The sequence below is a fragment of the Nicotiana sylvestris genome, chromosome 7, assembly GCF_000393655.2.
Source record: "Nicotiana sylvestris chromosome 7, ASM39365v2, whole genome shotgun sequence".
NCBI classification, from domain to species: Eukaryota; Viridiplantae; Streptophyta; class Magnoliopsida; order Solanales; family Solanaceae; genus Nicotiana; species Nicotiana sylvestris.
Window position 1 is genome coordinate 90,703,869 of NC_091063.1, and position 20,735 is coordinate 90,724,603.

Genomic DNA, 20,735 nt, shown 5'->3' on the forward strand with positions numbered 1-20,735 from the left:
TAACATAGTCGAGCAGGTACTGGAGAGTCACAAAATTACTTTCCATGAAGTTGAGGTACCGCTAGAAGGGTTGAGTCACAACAAGGCATTGCACATCATAGTGCAATTTGAGGACAAGTTCATTGCCAGGGTCCTGATAGATGGAGGTTCGAGCCTGAACATATGTCCGCTGACCACTCTGAAAATGTTAGGTAAAGGCTTGGACGAAATACGAATGGGAAGCATAAATGTGAAGGCATTTGATGGATCTCAGAGAGCCACTATCGGGGAAATCAACTTGGATCTACAGATGGATCAAACTTGGTTTGAGGTTGAATTCCAAGTGCTAGATATATCTTCGACTTACAACCTATTATTGAGACGGCAATGGATACATGTAGCTAGGGCAGTGGCTTCTACTTTGCACCAGGTCGTGAAGTTCGATTGGAATCATCAGGAAGTTGTCATTCATGGAGACAGAAGCAACCCTATCTACACCAACCAGACCGTTCCAGTCATCAAAAATAGGACGAAGTTGGAAGAGAAACACATCACCGCATTGAGCGGGTTAATGCGATTGGAAAGGATCGATGGTGGAGCAACAAGATATAAAGCATATTGTTATGGACGGGATATGAACCATGCAAGGGTCTTGGTAAAAAGCTTCAAGGGATCACTAAACCCATACAACCACAGTATCATGGAACAACCTTTGGACTCGGGTATGAATACATCGTACAAGAACATCAGGATTGGATACCACCATGGCACACCCATTATTATCCGCTGGAACAACCCATACCACCTCTACACCAAACATTCCATCAAGCTGACATGATACAGGGATCCGAGGAATATGAGATTTTGGCCGGTATGAGGAAGTTGTTTCTAGACGAGGAAGACATGGACTGTAGTATAATTGTAGAGGAGGAGGAAGACCTTACCATTCAGACAATGGAAGAATGAGATGTTCTCAAGAACTTGACCGATGCACCAACCCGGGCTTGCCGAGTTCCTGGCGTAATTATTACATATCCAAATGAACCTACAATCGTGACATGTAATGAGACAATGAAACATAAGGACAATGATTTGGAAGACCTGGAAGATGATATAATATATGCGGAAATTGTCAAAGAGGTGGAGAATTTTGAAAACAAACCAAAGTCTAACTTGGAGGAAACTGAGGCCGTTAACTTAGGGAATTTTGAGACAGTGAAGGAAACTCGTATAAGCATTCATCTACCACCGTTAGAGAAGGAAGAGTATATCAGGTTCCTAAAATAATATGAGGATATTTTTGTATGGTCGTACGATGATATGACTGGGTTAAGCACATCTATAGTAGCTCACAAGCTACCTACCAATCCCATGTATCCACCAGTAAAGTAGAAGTTCAGAAAGTTCAAGCCAGATATGAATCTGAAGATAAAAGAGGAGGTCACCAAGAAAATCAAAGCTAAGGTTCTTCGAGTGGTCGAATACCCAACTGGTTAGCCAATATTGTGCCGGTTTCGAAGAAAGATGGGAAAGTTAGAGTATGTGTCGATTACTGAGATCTGAACAGAGCTAGTCCTAAGAAAGATTTCCCGTTGCCTAACATACACATACTGATCGATAACTACGCCAAGCATGAACTCCAATCCTTTATGGATTGCTTCGCAAGATATCATCAAATTTGGATACGAAGAGGATGTCGAAAAGACCGCCTTTATCACACTATGGGGAATATATTGTTACAAAATGATATCGTTTGGTTTGAAGAATGTTGGGGCCACCTGCATGAGGTCCATGACGACTATCTTCCAAGATATAATACACAAGGAAATAGAGGTGTATGTGGACGATGTTATCATCAAATCCAAAAGGAGCTTAGATCACATAGCAGACCTGAAGAAGTTTTTCCACCAACTTCGAAAACACAATTTGAAGTTGAACCCCGCAAAATGTGGCTTCGGAGTCCCTGCTGGAAAGTTGCTAGGTTTCATTGTCAGCCGCCGGGGCATTGAGCTAGACCCATCAAAAATCAAAGCTATCCATGACTTGCCACCCCGAAGTATAAGAAGGATGTGATGAATTTTCTGGGGCACCTCAATTATATCAGCTGCTTTATAGCACAATCAATGATGATATGTGAGTCGATCTTCAAGATGCTGAGAAAAGATGCTACAACAAGTTGGAATGAAGAATGCCAGAAAGTCTTCGACAAAATCAAAGAGTATTTATCTAAACCGTCCGTGTTGGTCCCACCAGAACTAGGAAGACCTCTGCTGTTTTATCTGTCTGTATTAGATGGATCCTTTGGCTATGTTTTGGGACAACATGATGAAACTGGGAGGAAAATATCTAATCAAGAAGTTCACGCCTTACGAGGCTCGATATTCTTTGTTGGAACGCACCTGCTGTGCCTTGACATAGATATCCTAGAAGTTGAGACATTATTTTTGTGCATACACTACATATCTCATATCAAGGATGAATCCGCTGAAATATATCTTTCAGAAACCCATGCCTAGGGGTAAGTTAGCAAAGTGACAGATATTACTAAGTAAGTTCAACATCATCTATGTGACCCAGAAGGCAGTCAAGGGGCAAGTGTTGGCTGATCACTTGGTGGAGAATCAGGTAGATGGAAAATACGAGCTATTGAAGACATATTTTCCCGACGAGGAAATGTCATTTATAGGTGAAGATATTACCAAAGCATACGATGGTTGGAGGATGTTTTTCAACGGAGCAACAAACTTCAAGGGAGTGGGTATCAGAGCTGTCTTAGTATAAAAAAACCGATCAAAATTACCGGTATCTGCAAAACTCAGGTTCTCGTGCACCAATAATATGGCAGAATATGAGGCCTGCATCTTGGGACTCGGTTTGTCCATCAATATGAACGTTCAGGAATTGCTGGTAATCAGAGATTATGATCTATTAGTACACTAGGTACTAGGAGAATGGGCTACTAAGAACACCAAAATATTGCCATACTTGCATTGTGTACAAGAGTTGATCAAAAGGTTCACAAAGATAGAATTCATACACGTTTCAAGGATCCAGAATGAGTTTGTAGATACATTAGCCACCCTATATTCCATGATACAACACCCAGACAAGAATTTCATCGAACCTATCCCAATAGGAATTCATAAGCAGCCAACTTATTGTGCTTATGTTGAAGAAGAGTTCGACGAAAATCCATGGTTCCGCGATATCAAAGAATATTTGGAAAGGGGAGAATATCCAGAGAATGCTACACACACTTAGAAGTGCATGCTTTAAAGATTGGCCAATCATTTTATTCAAAGCGGGGGAATTCTATATAGAAGGACTCCTGATTTGGGATTATTGCAATGTGTCAATACCAATGAAGCATTTAGATTGCTCAAAGAAATAAATGTCGGAACTTGCAGACCTCACATGAACAATTTCATTTTGGCCAAGAAGATATTAGGAGCGGGGTATTCTAGATGACTATCGAAATAGACTGCATCAGATATGTTCAAAAGTGTCACCAACGCCAAATACATGCTTATATGATACGAGTGCTGCCCAACAAACTCAATGCAACGAGTTTACCCTAGCCTTTCTTAGCTTGGGGTATGGATGTCATCGGACCAATTGAACCCGCTACTTCAAACGGACACAGGTTCTTTTTGGTGACCATAGACTACTTCACTAAATGGGCAGAAGCCGCATCCTATAAGGTTGTGAATAAGAAGGTCATAGCAGATTTTGTCCAAGATCATAAAGCTTGTCTATTTGGAGTACCTGAGTCAATCATTACTGACAAGGCCGCCAATCTTAACAGTGACTTACTAAAATCTATGTGTGAAACATTCAAGATCAAGCATCGGAACTCTACATCATACATGATGCAAATGAATGGAGCCGTAGAAGCCGCCAACATGAACATCAAGAAGATATTGAGGAAAATGGTGGACAACTACAAGCAATGGCACGAACAACTAACCTTTTCTTTGTTGGGGTACTGCACCACAATTCATACGTCAACTGGGGAAACTACCTATCTACTGGTCTACGGTACTGAAGCAGTTATTCCCGCCGAGGTGGAATTTCCCTCCTTACAAATCATATAAGAATCCAAGCTCAGCGATGCGAAATATATACAGAATCGGTATGAACAACTGGCTCTCATTGACGGTAAAAAGTGAATGCAGTGTGTCACGGTCAACTCTACCAGAATAGAATGGCAAGGGCTTTCAACAAAAAGTTTAAATCGAGGCAATTCACAATGGGGCAATTGGAGCTGAAACGAATCTTCCCACATCAGGATGAAGAAAACAGGGAAATTCTCACCCAACTAGCAAGGCCCTTACATGGTTCATCAAGTACTGATAGCATGAGCACTTATACTTGCAGAGATGGATGGAGATATTTGGTGAAAACCTATCAATTCGGACGCAGTCAAGAGATATTATGTTTAAGACCATGTTTGCACTTTCTATTTGATGTAACCTGAACTACGATTGCCCTGATTCCCGTTTAAGAGGGGATACGTAGGCATCCCTGTGGGTTCGGTCACATCATAATAAAATCTTCATTCCCCCTATGGTCAGAAACTGTGGCAAGATCTTGAGTTTGCCCGGTCTCATCGTATTTAGAATCACCAAGGAATGTAGTGCCAGAAGTATGCATTTAAACTGGGGTAGTATCCTCAAAATTCCAAGTTAAGGAGGTTGCAATGTCTCAAAGCGTGTCATAGCCACTGATTCAACAAAACTATTTGCTTTTATGCATTATCACATATTTCGAACAACAACATTTTTATATAAATGATTTATCATAAATGCATGTTTTTAGAAAATTTCATTTTTCTGTAGTAGCCAGAAGTTAGTCAGGGTGACTCCAATAGGACCTCAAGACAGGAGCGAGGGCAAAGCAAGGAATCGAGAGCACGAACCAATCTCTCCCCTCCAAAACTCACAATTTTTCTTTGGATGCAGGCACAATGGACATAACAAGAACGTTCGCAAATATATACATACAACAAGTTCACTATCTTCACACCGGCAGAAGTCACCAAGCGCAAATGCGCCAAGCTAAGAATCACTTGTCCCTTCATATTTAATCATTATTCTTCCTGCATATGGCTACCCTTTACCTTGAATGAGGCTAAGCACTGCCTCCACTATCGCATAAGGCTAAGCACTGTCTTTCCTGCATGAGACTAAGCATTGTCTCCATTCCCTGCATAGGGATAAACACTGCTCTCATTATCGCATAAGGCTAAGCATTTCCTTTCCTTGCTTGGGACTATGCACTATCTCCATTCCCTGTATAAGGCTAAACACAGCCCTCATTCTTTCCATAAGGTTGAACAATGCCCTCATCTGCATGAGAATAAGCACCGTCTCTATTCTTGGCAAGAGGCTAAGCACTTCCTCCATTATTGCATAAGGCTAATCATTGTCTTTCCTTGCATGAGACCAAGCATCGTCTACATTCCTTGTATGAGGCTAAGCACTGCCCTCATTATTGCATAAGGCTAAGCGCTGCCTTTCCTTGCATGAGACTAAGCATTGTCTCCACTCTTTGTATCGGGCTAAACACTACCCTCTTTTCATACAAGACTAAGCCTTGTCTCTTCTAGTTCTCACATATAACTAAGCATTACCTGTTTCCTCTATCAAACGGTCGATATTATCGCATACTTGCATTTCATAGGCTAAAATATTTCCACGTTGTTCGAAGGCGTCATAATCCGAAGGCACCATCCTCATAGCCTGAAGATACCATGCCATGACCTGGGGATCTCTCGAAAGTGCATATCATTATTCAAAGGCATCAAAGTCCGGAGCACCATCCTTATGGCCCCAGGACACTATTCCATGGCCTATGAATCCCTTATCATACGCTTCATGGCCAGGACATCATCCTCATCGTCCAAAGACAACTCTCATGGTCCGAAGGAAATTTGCATCATGTTTAAATTTTCGCAATAATCCATATATATTCGCGTGCATCATGTTTTACATTTTGTAGGTAACTCGGGAGGTAACCATTCTACAAGCAGGAGCAATTCTCGCTCCGGTTTCCATTCACAATTTTCGCATCCTTCGATCACCTCAAAACATAACCGATGATCAGCAATTGTTTACCCTTTATTCAATAACCGTTCAAATACTTGCCTTATACATCCGCAATGATCAAATTTGCATTCATAGCTCCACCTGAAGTCATTATTTACTCACCACATTATCACATCCAAAAGATCCTTTTTGAAACACATGATCGCTCTTATAACAACTCCATTAGTTTCGTTCGTTGTTGGATCCAGAACTACACACGACCTAATTCCCGTAACATTAAGGATATGTAGTCACCTCAAGAACCAGGGTTAGGCCCCTATTTTTTCAAAACACATCATTCCCCACTCACGTTGGACAAAATTGGTCATCATTTTCTTTACCCGACAACTCTTTTATCATTCCTGAGTAAAGAGGGGCAACTGTTGATACCCAATTTTGCCATCATATTTTTATAAATGCCATATATGCTTTTAAATATCATTCTTGCATCATAACCAATTTACAAGAGTCATACAAGTATTTTTTATAATTTTCCATAATTTTTAAAACTTTAAAATTAATTTTCTTGCATTTAATTGTCACGACCTTAGTTCGCCCTCCGTGAACTGCCTTGACGGCACCTAGTCAGTACGACTAGGTAAGCCTAACACTTTGCGGAAAAAGGAAACAACAGATAAAAACTAGTAGAAACTACGGAATAACATAATGAAAACGTTTAAGATGTCACTCGGCATATACAAATACATACTCTCGACTAAAAAGATCTCCCAAAAACCTGAAATCTCATGAAATCACAAGCTATGGATACTACATGGTGCTCTAACTCCAGAATGTCTAAATCAATAAATACAGAATGGCTATAACTATAAGAGAGAATGGAGAGGCAGATATACCTCGAACTCTCTGAAGAATCACCTCGCCTCAAGGATAGTAGGGTTGAGTCGAAGAACCAGGATCTACACACGAAAAACAAGTGCAGGAAAGGGCATGAGTACACCACAGTGGTACCCAGTAATTGCCAAGCCTAATATATATATATATATATATATATATATATATATATATATATATATATATATATATATATATATATATATATATATATATATATATATATATATATATATATATATATATATATATATATATATATATATATATATATATATATATATATATATATATATATATATATATATATATATATATATATATATATATATATATATATATATATATATATATATATATATATATATATATATATATATATATATATATATATATATATATATATATATATATATATATATATATATATATATATATATATATATATATAGATCTCTCGGGTGTCGTCCCATAGTCCAACTTATAGTGCGCTAGGATCTATCAAAATCCGGATCCATAGTCCCAAATGTAAATACCCAGTACTGGGGGAATCTATCGGGTGCAGTTCCGTAATTCCAATATAAATGTGCAGGGGGATCTACCGGAATAAAAATCCGTAGTCCCAAAGTAAACATGCCGGGGGATCTCCCAGGATACCGTCCTGTAGTCCTAAAGTAAACACATAGCAGCAACACGAAGAATTCAATTCAATCCAAATTTCATACCAAGGTAAAACAGGTATTTCTAACCTAGCATGCTGCACAGAATTCAAATAAGCAGTTTGAGCAAGTAAAGTAATTAAGTCAATTAGACATACTTTCCTAAGATAACAGTAGGCTTAAATTGCAAGTAGTATAAAAAGGGAAGAAAACACAATTATAGTTACTTAATAAAAACAAGATTTTCAACAATTAGCACATGTACGCACTCGTCACCACACGTACAAGGCATTTCATATATCAACAATACCAAATCCTAAGGGGAGTTTTCCCCACACAAGGTTAGGCAAGCCACTTACCTCGAACCAGCTCAATCAACTCGATATCATGTTCTTGCCACGAGTATCCAACTCCGAGTGGCCCAAATCTAATCAAATTAATACCAATGCATAAATACAACTGCAAACAACTAATTTAGCTAAAGAAAACAAAGCTAAGACAAGAAAATAGGAACACACCGAAAAATCCTCTCCGGGCCCACGTTTCGGAATCGGGTAAAAATCATAAATTATGAACACTCATTCACTCACGAGTCTAACCATACCAAAATCCCTCAAATATGATACCGAAACCTCAATCAAAATCCTAAAATTAGGCCTAAGAACTTTTCTCGACATTTCCCCAATTTTCATGCCAAATCCGAAATTAAATGACAAACGACCTCTTTGTCATATGGGCCGCATCTGCGGTCAATCTCAAAATCGCCTCAGATCGCACCTGCGGTCCTCATACCGTTTCTGCGGTGTCGCACCTGCGGTCTCATACACGCAGGTGCAATTATGACAGGTTTAGCCAACTTCAAATTTTCCTAAGTCCAAGTCAACTTCCGTTAAGCACCCGAAACTCACCCGAGGTCCCCGAGAACTCAACCAAATATACCAACCAATCCTAAAACATCATACGAACTTATTCCCACCCTTGAATCACATCAAACAACGCTAAAACCACAAATCACTCTCCAATCCAAGCTTAAGGATTCACAAAACTTCCAAATTCTGCTTTCGATCAAAAAGTCTATCAAACCACGTCTGAATGACCTAAAATTTTGCACACACGTCACATTCAACACTACGGAGCTACTCTAACTCTCGAAATTCCATTCCGACCCCTAGATCAAACTCTCACTATCGAACCAGAAACTTCAAAAATTCAACTCTCGGCATTTCAAGCCTAAATAAGCTACGAACCTCCAAAACACAATTCGAACATGCCCTTAAGCCTGAAATCACCCAACTGAGCTAACGGAACTGTCGAAATTCCATTCCGAGACTGTCTTCACACTGCTCTAACTACGGTCCAAATTCTAAAGCTTAAACTCTCATTTAGGGACTAAGTGTCCCAAAACATTCGAAATCCAAAACGAACCTTCCCGACAACTTACAATAGTAGAAACAAACATGGGGAATGCAGTTATTAGGGGATCGAGGTGTGAATTCTTAAAATGACCAGTCGGGTTGTTACATCCTCCCCCTCTTAAAATATTCGTTCATCCTCGAACGTGCATATAGACATAACTGAAGTAGTGAAAAGATGAGGGTAACGGCTGTGCATATCCTGCTTGGTCTCCCAGGTCGCCTCCTCGACCAGCTGACCCCGCCACTGAACCTTTACGGATGCAATGTTCTTTGACCTTCCGAACTTGCCTGTCCAATATCGCCACCGGCTCCTTACCAAAAGATAGATCCTTTTCAAACTGGACTGAACTGAAATCCAACACGTGCGACGGATCACTGTGATACCTCTGGAGCATCGAAATATGAAATACCGGATGAACTCTTGTCCAGCTGGGAGGTAAGGCAGGCTCATAAGCAAGCTCCCCAACATGCCTAAATATCAAAGGACCAATAAACCTCGGAATCAATTTCCCTTTCTTCCCAAATCTCATAAAGCCCTTCATAGGCAAAACCCGAAGCAAGACCCGCTCTCCAACCAAGTAGGAAATATCACGAACCTTTCGGTCTGTGTAACTCTTCTGTCTAGACTGGGTTGTGCGAAGTCTATCCTGAACCACCTTAACTTTCTTCAAGGCATCCTGAACCAAGTCTGTGCCCAATAATCTAGTCTCACCCGGCTCAAACCAACCTACTGGGGAAAACACCGCCTACCATACAAAGCCTCATACGGTGCCATCTGAATGCTGGATTGATAACTGTTGTCGTAGGAAAACTATGCCAATGGTAAGAACTGATTCCAAGAACCTCTAAACTCCATTACACACGCACGGAGCATATCCTCAAGAATCTAAATAGTGTGCTTGAACTGTCCGCCCGTCTGGGGATGAAATGTTGTACTCAACTCCACTCGAGTACCCAACTAATGTTGCACGACCCTCCAGAACCGTAATGTGAACTGAGTACCTCTATCTGAAATTATGGAAACTAGAATACCATGCAGACGAACAATCTCTCGGATATAAATCTCTGCCAACCGCTCTGAAGAATAGGTAGTACACACAGGAATGAAGTGTGCGAACTTGGTCAGGCGATCCACAATCACCCAAATGGCATCGAACTTCCTCAAAGTCTGTGGGAGTCCAACTACGAAGTCCATGGTGATCCTCTCCCATTTCCACTCCGAACTCTCTATCTGCTGAAGCAACCCACCTGGTCTCTGGTGCTCATACTTCACCTGCTCACAATTGAGGCACAGAGCTACAAACCCAATTATATCTTTCTTCATCCACCTCCACCAATAGTGCTGCCTCAAATCCTGGTACACTTTGCGGCACCCGAATGAATGGAATACTGCGAACTATGGGCCTCCTCTAGAATCAACTCCCGAAGCCCGTCTACATTGGGTACACAAACCCGACCCTGCATCCTCAATACCCCGTCATCACCAATAGTCACATCTCTAGCATCACCGTGCAGAACTTTGTCCTTGAGGACAAGCAAATGAGGGTCATCAATCTGACGCTCCCGGATACGATCAAACAAGGAAGACCAAGAAACCACACAAGCAAAGACCTGACTGGGCTCCGAAAGATCCAACCTCACAAACTGGCTGGCTAAGGCATGAACATCCATCGCCATGGGCCTCTCCGCTGCTGATAGATAAGCCAAACTCCCCAGACTCTTTGCTTGGCAACTCAAAGCATCGGCCACCACATTGGCCTTGCCCGAGTGATACAAAATAGTGATATCATAGTCCTTCTGATAGTTTATATGAGTCCACCAACTATAGAGTACCTGGTCCTCTATGCGTTTCCACTGAAAATCCTAATGAACCAATCTGTATAGAGATCTAGTCTTATATCAGTTCCCACAGTTCTAACTACTGAACCAGTATGTAAATAAAACACAGGATTTTTATGTGGAAAAATCCCAACTCAAGGGGACAAAAACCATGACCTACTCTGGTAGGATTTCAACTTCACTAACTTGTAAACACCTATTACAAGCCACTTTGTAATGACTCTATTACAAAGGATTTAACTCAACTAACTTGTGATACTCTTACCACAAGCCACTTTGTCACTCTCGAGTTATAAAGACTTTAATCACTCTAACTTGTAACAACACTATTACAAGCCATTTTATAATAACTCTATTACAAAGACTTAATCACTCACTAACTTGTAACAATCCTATTACAAGCCACTTTGTAATAACTTTATTACAAAGACTTCACAACTCGACTAACTCTAGCCAAGACACAAACTCAGATGGTTTATGATTTTGAGTTTCCTAAAACAAAGCTTCTAATAAAGCAAGATAGGAGTTACAATGAAGAACAAATGACAAAGACTCAACAAACCTAAGGACTTAACATATCTTCAATCTTTGGATCTGGTCCTTGAGGTTGCAGCAACTTTGTTCTTGAGAGAGGTGCTTTAGCACTTGAAAGAGTATCACTGAAAATGATCAAAAAAATTATGTTCCTTGTACCAGGTTGTTATACTACAAAAGACATCGCCACGGTGATGTCAATTCACAATGGTGATGTCAATCTTGGTTAGTACATGCCTCTTCCCAATAGGAAGTGGTTGTTGCACTGTCACGTGTACCGTTGCAGGCAGTCACTTTCTGCAGTTTCTTTCCAGCTGTATAGTTGACTTATTCTTCTGGCAGGGGAACACCAAGGGATTAGGTCCCTAATTTGGTTCTTGTGAATCTAAAGGCGCACTGCCCAGATTATCTTGAGTTGATTAACTTGATAATGATTGTACCAGGCATACTTCAGGTCCTTTACCTGGTTCTATACAGAAAGTTTGTTAGACCATCAAAACATAGATTAAAAAACTTAAGCCCATTAATTTCCTCCTTTCTGATGATGACAAACTTTTAACATTGATGACTATTTGACTTAACTAGATAAGGTACCAGCAACCGCATATGTTCCCCCTGACTCTATGTTTCCCCCTTAATTACTTGCTACAATTTCAGTTTAATCGATTTTTCCCCCTTTTGGCATCAACAAAAAGACATAGTCAGACAAAACGGCATAAAGAAGTCTAACAAAGCTAACTCATGCCACATATGTGCACACAACATGATAGAAAAGAGAAGCAAAAAGTAAAACAGGCATTGTACAAGCAAAAGAAGAGTTGTTTCATTGATAAGAAATTAGACTATTTCAACAGGAGCAGCAACGGTGATATCCAACATGCCATCACAAAAAGACAAACAAAAGGAAAACAATAGCCACAAAACATCAGAGCAAAAGATAGCTAGCCACTGAGAGGATCATAGGGGGCACTAGAAGAGGGAGGCTTGGAAGAGGAGGCAGTAATGGTTTTGAGAACCAGGTCCATGCGGGCATTTGCAGACAACTGTTAGTCAAGCAGTTTCTCCCACATGTTCTCCACTTGTTGCCTAAGTTCAGAACTTGTCTCATACCTGCCATCTCCGAGATTGCCGGGTCAAACGTGCGACCTCACAAGACTTTTCTGAGTTCTCAAACTCTCCTACCCAAGGCCACTGTCACTTGGAATGGTCTTCATTGAACCAGGTCCTCCCACAGTTTCCCATTTTTGTTTTCTAGACATTTCAACAAACTTCCCATTCCTGCTTGCAACAGCCATACTATGTCACCTTCAAACAAATCTTTCTCAATCACAAACGTTTGGACTTTTGTAGATCTTTTCACTAAGGAACTAGGCTCTTCCACAGCATCTTTATCAACCTCAACACCTAGAATGTGTTTGTCATCCATAATTTCCCCCTATTTCATCAACCTCTGCTTCGTTTTCTTAATACTCTGCTTACTCTTCTGCAAGGCAGATTTAAAAGCCTTTTTCTTCTACAACCTCCTGGTTTGTTTCAGCTGAAAGAGAATCAAGTTCTTCAATAGGTTTTTTCTATGACGATGTCATGAGCCGGAGACTCGAAAAGCACTAGAGTCCTTTTATCCCCTTAGAATGGAGTTTCTTCCCCCTGAGATTTAGGCAAAGGGGAGGCTCCTTCATTCATAAGACTCTTGTCACACCTCCTTTTTGCGCGCCCGGCCCCGAAGGGTAAAAATGCGCGAGGGTGGAGTTTTTCCAATTTAAGTGACAATATTCGAAATGGGATTATTTATTTAATTCAGAGTCGCCACTTGGGAAAGGTTTGGCTTTTGGTGTCCCAAGTCACCGGTTTATCTTGAATCCCAAATCGAGGAAATTTTTGACTTTTCCAAATGAAGTCTGCGAACCAGAAATTCTAAGTAAGGAATTCTGTTGACCCGAGGGAAGGTGTTAGGCACCCTCGAATCCCGTGGTTCTAGCACGGTCACTTAAATTGTTATAATGGCTAAATATCTGATTTGAATGCATGTTATGAATTATGTGCTTTTATTAAGCTTAAGCCGCTTTTATCATTATCGCTTATTTTTATAGAATTGCAACGTCGTGAAAATGCATCTCGAATCACGTCACAATCAATGCGCCCGTGATCGTCAACACATTTCGACTTCGTTGAGATTTGGATTTGGGTCACATCAATGTGCACCCGAATTTAAGAATATGATTTAATTATGTCGCGCCTCAAGAGTCTAACGTGTTATTATTTTTGTGGAAGGCCATGAAATTCGCTAAACGGCCTATCCTGGACTCTAAATAATTATTATGGTTATTTATTGAGGGCCACGCAATTTTGCATTTTTGTTTGGAGAGGCTCGCCTCTATTTTAGAAAAGGATATCCTAAAGTGGCTACATTTCTAATACATTTGTCTCTAGGAAGATAAAGGAGAAAAATACTAAACTTACTTGTTTAAGCAACTAACATACTAAATCCCTACTATATATGATGAATCCAAATTTTTGCTTGATCGCCTAATTGGTTGTTTATGAGGTAAGAACTATCTCATGCCTCGCCTTTAAGGAGTGAATAAGTTTTGTTAATTTGCTAAGGGGATTGCAAGCAACTAATAACGTACACTAAATTTGCATTAAGAAACGACCTTCCAGTTCGGATTGCAGAACTAGCCCATTTGGTCTTGATAAATGAGATTAGTTGTTTATTAGGAAAACCACTGTTGATTGAACTCAGAAAAGTAGTCGCGTTATTTCGAAACGATGAATCTATATTGAAGCTCGTATCGAAACTATGTAGAAAACAAGTAGTCCAGTAGAAGGGTCAACATACATTATCACCTTGTTAATGTAACGCTGCAAGAGAATTAGCTTGGGGCACATCTTATCTTGGAGTCAAATAGAAACGAATGTAGCAGATTCGATGGTTCAGAAATCTAGGCAAAAATACATACATGTGCTTGCTATGATTCTATGTTTATGGTATCATAACTGAAACAAAGCTAACGATCGCATACTTTAAAACACATCTGATTTATCAAGCCAATGCTATCTACTTGTTCATCTCGACTTAGAATACATGTTAATTTATACAGAATGTTTGCAGTTTGCAGTTAAACAAATATAGGCCCAACTAACATTCAACCTATTTTTAACACCAATGTTATAACATAAACATATGTTCATTTCTTTATTTCTGCTTCAACTTCAAACTTTCAACAATACATGGTTTCAGAGGTTGTGTACCTGGAAATATTTGACAATTGAAGAAGAGGGCAATCAGCAGAGTAACAATGACAATAAGTGCAGCAGCAGTAACAGCAGGTAACAAAATCCCAATGCAAGATGCAGTTATAGCCAATGGGAAGAGGTAACAAAATGACAGCACAAGCAGGGGAGTGGGCTCAGAACTCAAACGGTCTAACTCCAAAAGAAAACAAACCAATAAGAACCAAACAGCAGAAACCTGACTGATACTTGAGAGGAAATCAACACTTATTTGAAACAGGTCAAACAAACTGGGGATCGAACAATTAGCAGGAAGAAAAGACAGTTTATGCTTTCTGTATAGCCACCCTCTATCTCCTTTCTTTCCAGGATCCAAAATCAATGTTCAGTTTTGAACTTATGCTTGAATTATCAAAAGAAACCTTTTCCAGTTCCCTCTATCTCCTTTTCTAACATCAGGTGGTATTCTTTTCCTCTCCTCCTATATTGTCTGTCTGTGTCTGTTTGTATGTATTTCAGCTCTCTCTTTCAAAAAAATTCCTCACAATGTGCTTCTGTCTATGTGTGTATCTCCCCCTCTTCTCCAGGTCTATCCTCCTTTTATAAGCTTTTACATTACCCCTTTTATCAGCCTATTTAGAATATCACAACACCCCTCCCATGTGCCTTCCATTTTCAGATTCCAATTGGCTAATTAAGTATGAACAAAACCCATGATATTCCCTGGCAGACTCACTTTAAGTAATGTTTATTATTTTTGAGGTTAAAGTAGAGTATGGGCAGCAGAATGTATCTGACAGCATATGCTGTCAAACCATTTTTAAATCCAAGGCCCTTTTATGCAGGAAACAGGCTGTGCATAATGCACAAGTGCACATGCCATCAACTCAGATTTCAATTAACAATCTACCCTTAGATTCAAATATAGCAACTATAAGTGAACAATCAAAGTTGCAGCAAGCAACATGTGCAATTGTTAACATTTGAACTACTGGAATTAATTGACGACATTTGTCGACTCGACTATACTAGTTATAACTCATACAGTCGTAACCAAAAATCAGACATTTTAACAGTATCGACACATGATTCGAATTATACTGACTGAGCAAAGTGGTACTCGAGGAACCAATTGATCAGTCAACATTTGAAGCTCAATCATTCGCACGGCATATACACACGCATTATCAGAATAAGAGAGGGATAAACACAGTGGTTCAGGAAAAGTGGACAAACAGAAGTTGGTAAAAATTCGAAGACACAAATTGAAACAAAACATGAACAGACCTTTAAATCACTCACATGGATCAACAGAAATAAAGAAAAGAAAGCAAGACTCACCTCAAATCTCGAAAAAAAAAGTCAAAAATCTTAACTCGGACTCGGTCAGGCCTTTCTTAAGGCTGAACGGACTTTAATCGAAGTATTTCTCATATGAGAAACACTTCGATTAAGGTCCATTAGACCTTAATCCTTCGGTTTGAACAAAACAACGGACCAGTGACGAGGAACCCTAAGGTTCGAAAACCAGATCCCGGGATTCATGCTTCCCTGGTCAGATTCGGACCAAACCAAGTATGGTTTGGTCACGAGGGGGGTCTGGGGAGTGTCTGGTATGAATTTAGGGCAGATCGGTGTAGATTAGGTTCCGACTCGAATCTTCAAATGAAGATTCGAGAAAGTGGGATAGGATTCGAGGTGTCTGGTTGGTAGATTTGGGTTCAGGACGGCAAGGGGGTTCTATGGTGTTAAGGGCGAGGTCACCGGCGTTCATGCCGCCGGTTTTCATGGTGGAGGATACAGGGGCGGCTCTAGGGTTTGATTGGGATGAGGTTGAAGATGGAAGCTGGGGTATCAGACGGGGGGCAGGGTAAGGTTAGAGACTTATATAGTTAGTGGGTGGGCGGATCCTGGCCGTTGGATGAGATGTGATGAAGGGCCAGGATCCTTCAGCTCGAAAGAAACGGTGTCGTTTCAAGGGTAAAGGGCTTGGGTTGATCCGGGTGGAAACGGGTCGGGTTCCTCAGTGGGTTATGGGAATGTGATCTTGGCCGTTGATCAATCTGAGATCAACGGCCCAGATCAACCTGTATTAATACGACGTCGTTTGGACTCTCTGGGTATCAGCTGGTGCGGACCGGGCAGGCCTGGTTTGAACGTTGTTTGTTTGGGCCAATTTTAATAAATTGGCCCAATCCGGAAGAAGAAAAGATTTTTCTTTTTTTTTTTTATTTTAAAAACAAAACTAAGCAAAAAATCAAATTAAAATTAAATACACACTCAAATATAATTATTTGCGCACATACTAAAGTATTTCAAAACCGGTAAAGTCAAACCAAACAAAATCACGGACGAAAAATGCCTATTCACGATTTTCTATTTAATGACCGAATTACGGTTTGAATTACGCAGGACACATATATATTTTTTGAACTTTATTTTAATAAAGTAAATAAATAAGAATGGGCCAAAATCACAAATAAATCCACAAGGTGCCGCACAGAAATCCGAAATTGTACAGCGGGGCCAATTATATATTTTTTATTTCTTTTTGGAGCGATTGTCGTGTGAAGCAAAAATCACGTGCTCACAGCTGCCCCTCTTTGTTCGGAAACACGAAGGGTTTTCGTGCAAAGATCAAGTGAGCGTGTATGAGCGATTTTTGCCTATAGACCACTCCGTATGAAGCATTTTTTGAAAGATCTGACCGAATCTTGCTTCAAAGATTTCCTACATATCCTGGGCTAAACAGGAATCAGGTCAATGTAGTTCGGGAAGTTTTGGTAGCTGGGACTACCATGGGATTGCAATGCTTGCTGCTACTGCTGTTGCTGTTGTCACTGCTGCGTCACTGACCGCCTTATTACAACCAAACGAAAATTGGAAACTGAACTAACTACTTATATGCATGTCAACTGCTAGTTACAAGATTCCTATCTATGATTCTTTTACGACTTGATCTTGGGTCTTAGCCGATTCTGCTTGTAGACTCCGATCTGAATCTTGATGCTTGCGAGTTGCGGCGACTTGTTCAATCTCTGGGATACTGAGTGAGACGCGATTGGCAGGGTTCAGGACCTTAAACAAATGTTGGAGTCAATCTGCCTTCCGTTTACTCCAATATCTTGGGACATCTTCTCTCTTTTTCTTCTTTTTCTTCGTTGATTCCGAACTGGGACTCATCTCGTGGGTCATTTCGATCCATGTGTCTCGAGGTCAGACCTACGGGAGAAAACAAATGAACGAAATTTTCTGCCCCAGTTTCACTAGGAAAATTTCGTTAATTATTCGCCAGGAAGTTCATAAAATTGATGAAAGAGGATATGCATGCTCAGTTCAGGGTTGGAGCCCTAATAACGACTAGTTGGGGAAAGGTTCAGTTTAGGGTTTAAAACCCTAACGCCGAACGAAGGAAGAATTCAGTTTAGGGTTTAAAACCCTAATGCTGACTAAAGAAAAATTCAGTTTAGGATTTAAAACCCTAATGCTGATTGCATGGGAAAAAGTTCAGTTTATGGTTTAAAACCCTAATGCTGACTAAGGAAAAAATTCAGTTTAGGGTTTAAAACCCTAATGTTGACTGAAAGGAAAAATTCAGCTTAGGGTTTAAAACCCTAATGCTGATTAGATGGAAAAGCTCAGTTTAGGGTTTAAAACCCTAATGCTGGCTTAATGAAAAAAGTTCAGTTTAGGGTTTAAAACCCTAATGCTGACTAAAGGAAAAAGTTCAGTTTAGGGTTTAAAACCCTAATGCTGACTAAAGGAAAAATTCAGTTTAGGGTTTAAAACCCTAATGCTGATTGCATGAAAAAGCTCAGTTTAGGGTTTAAAACCCTAATGCTGGCTGAATGGAAAAAGTTCAGTTTAGGGTTTAAAACCCTAATGCTGACTAAAAGGAAAATTCAGTTTAGGGTTTAAAACCCTAATGCTGATTGCATGGAAAAGCTCAGTTTAGGGTTTAAAACCCTAATGCTGGCTGAATGGGAAAAAGTTCAGTTTAGGGTTTAAAACCCTAATGCTGACTAAAAGGAAAATTCAGTTTAGGGTTTAAAACCTTAATGCTGATTGCATGAAAAAGCTCAGTTTAGGGTTTAAAACCCTAATGCTGGCTGAATGGAAAAAGTTCAGTTTAGGGTTTAAAACCCTAATGCTGACTAAAAGGAAAATTCAGTTTAGGGTTTAAAACCCTAATGTTGATTGCATGGAAAAGCTCAGTTTAGGGTTTAAAACCCTAATGCTGGCTGAAAGGAAAAAGTTCAGTTTAGGGTTTAAAACCCTAATGCTGACTAAAGGAAAAATTCAGTTTAGGGTTTAAAACCCTAATGCTGATTGCATGGAAAAGCTCAGTTTAGGGTTTAAAACCCTAATGCTGGCTGAATGGAAAGAGTTCAGTTTAGGGTTTAAAACCCTAATGCTGACTAAAAGGAAGATTCAGTTTAGGGTTTAAAACCCTAATGCTGACTGAAAAGGAAAAAGTTCAGTTCAGGGTTTAAAACCCTAATGCTGACTGGCTGGGGACAAAGTTCGAGAATACTAAACGATCTCCTTTTTTTTTTCTTGTTTTAGTAGAGGATAAAAGGGAGTTTGGTGGAAACTTACCTTTTGAGTGAATTCCTTATTGCCAAAATGTTTCTTGTACCCATGTACCTTCCTCTTTGGGCGACACCTGCTTCTTGCACGGTTGTCTTGGATTATACCTGTTTCAACTCTTCAGACAAAGAACAATTGTTAGTTCGGAAATGACGGTCGGTTCGGTGACCTTGATCGTTCCCAATTGCTTTGTTGCATCTCTATTTCTGTTGCGAAGTCCCGCCATTGATTTGATTCGAATGGCGAAACCCTTTAGACTGCTCAGGCTTGCATTTCCAGATTCTGTGATGATTTGCCTCATAAGGCTCTTTTTCTTTTCTTTCTTTTCCTTTTTTTTTGTCCCGTTTTGCTTGGAGGGTCTCAACGGGGATTTTATTGGAGGTATTCTGTGGGGATTTATACAAAAGGAAACTCTGTGGGGGAATATTTACAAAGTGGATTCTTTGTGTGGATTTTGGTACAATGGGGCATGCTGGGGATTTATTTCAAAGCGGGCTTTCTAGGATTTGTTGAGGTAAGCTTGTTGGGGAATTTTTACAAAAGGACTCGCTGGGATGTGCTGGGGAGATTCCCTTTTTTTTTCTTTTTTGATTGGGGAGACTCTGTGGGGATTTGTACAGAGGGAGACTCTGTGGGGATTTGTACAGGGGGAGACTCTGTGGGGATTTGTCCGAAGGCGGACTTGCTGGGGAAGATTTATCTCTTTCCTCTTTACTTTAAACACCATCAAACGTCATGATTCATCAGGCTTGGGCAATCGTACCAACGAAATGAGGCGCTTTCCTTCATGAGACGGGATTCCTTGCAAACAAACCTGCCACTTGCCCTTTCCGGTGTGTCCTGAACTTGGGGTTAAAACACAAAAGGGATTCGAAGAGAAGCAAAGAAAGGAGAACACAAATTCAGGAAGGGAGTGTCCCTTTTGGGATGAGAAAGACTTATCTGAGGAAGATAACGCTGGCTTTAAATGACATGACATGCTCTTTGGACTGGACGTCTGACCTTCCCTGAACTTGCGTTTTCCTGAACCAGAACAGATCTGTGATTCCAAACCGGTGGAACTTTGCCGAGACCTCCTTGGGGTGGAGTCATTCCTTTTCGACCAACAGCGCCTTTTACGGGTTTTCGCTGGCTGACCTCTCTCATTTCTCTTCCTGTCATCGCTTGATAGCACTCTTTGTGAGTTTTTACTAAACAAGCTCTCTCATTTTGGTTTCTCTTCTCCCGTCGCCTCGTGGTGCCCGAAGGTTTTCACCGCCGAGACTCTCTCATTTTATTTCTCTCAATTCAGAGTGTGCCGGTTTCCATTTGTGATGCTTATTGGTTCCCCACCATATTCGGTAATTGATTTGAAGGCTTGTGCTTGGTAGAGAGAGGTAGATGATACTAACTTCTAAACTGCTCGACGTGCCCCAGTTTCAATTTCAGGGCGAATGGGATTTTATTGTTGGTGTGACTGAACCTCAAGGAGAGGCTGCCTACGTATCCTTTCGGAATCAAGTCAAACGTAGTTCAGGCCTCAATCAATGTTTTGTTTTGTTTTCTTC

At 40.3% G+C, this 20,735-nt stretch overlaps 1 protein-coding gene across 1 annotated transcript; it reads left to right on the plus strand.

Annotated features, from left to right (window-relative positions):
* The first annotated feature begins 1,050 nt into the window (after positions 1 to 1,050).
* On the plus strand, positions 1,051 to 3,240 carry LOC138873422 (uncharacterized). The gene is made up of 4 exons (XM_070151892.1): positions 1,051 to 1,253; positions 2,084 to 2,336; positions 2,557 to 2,733; positions 2,920 to 3,240. Exons 1-4 carry the CDS (start codon positions 1,051 to 1,053, stop codon positions 3,238 to 3,240), a joined length of 954 nt encoding a protein of 317 aa, XP_070007993.1.
* Positions 3,241 to 20,735: the final 17,495 nt, after the last annotated feature.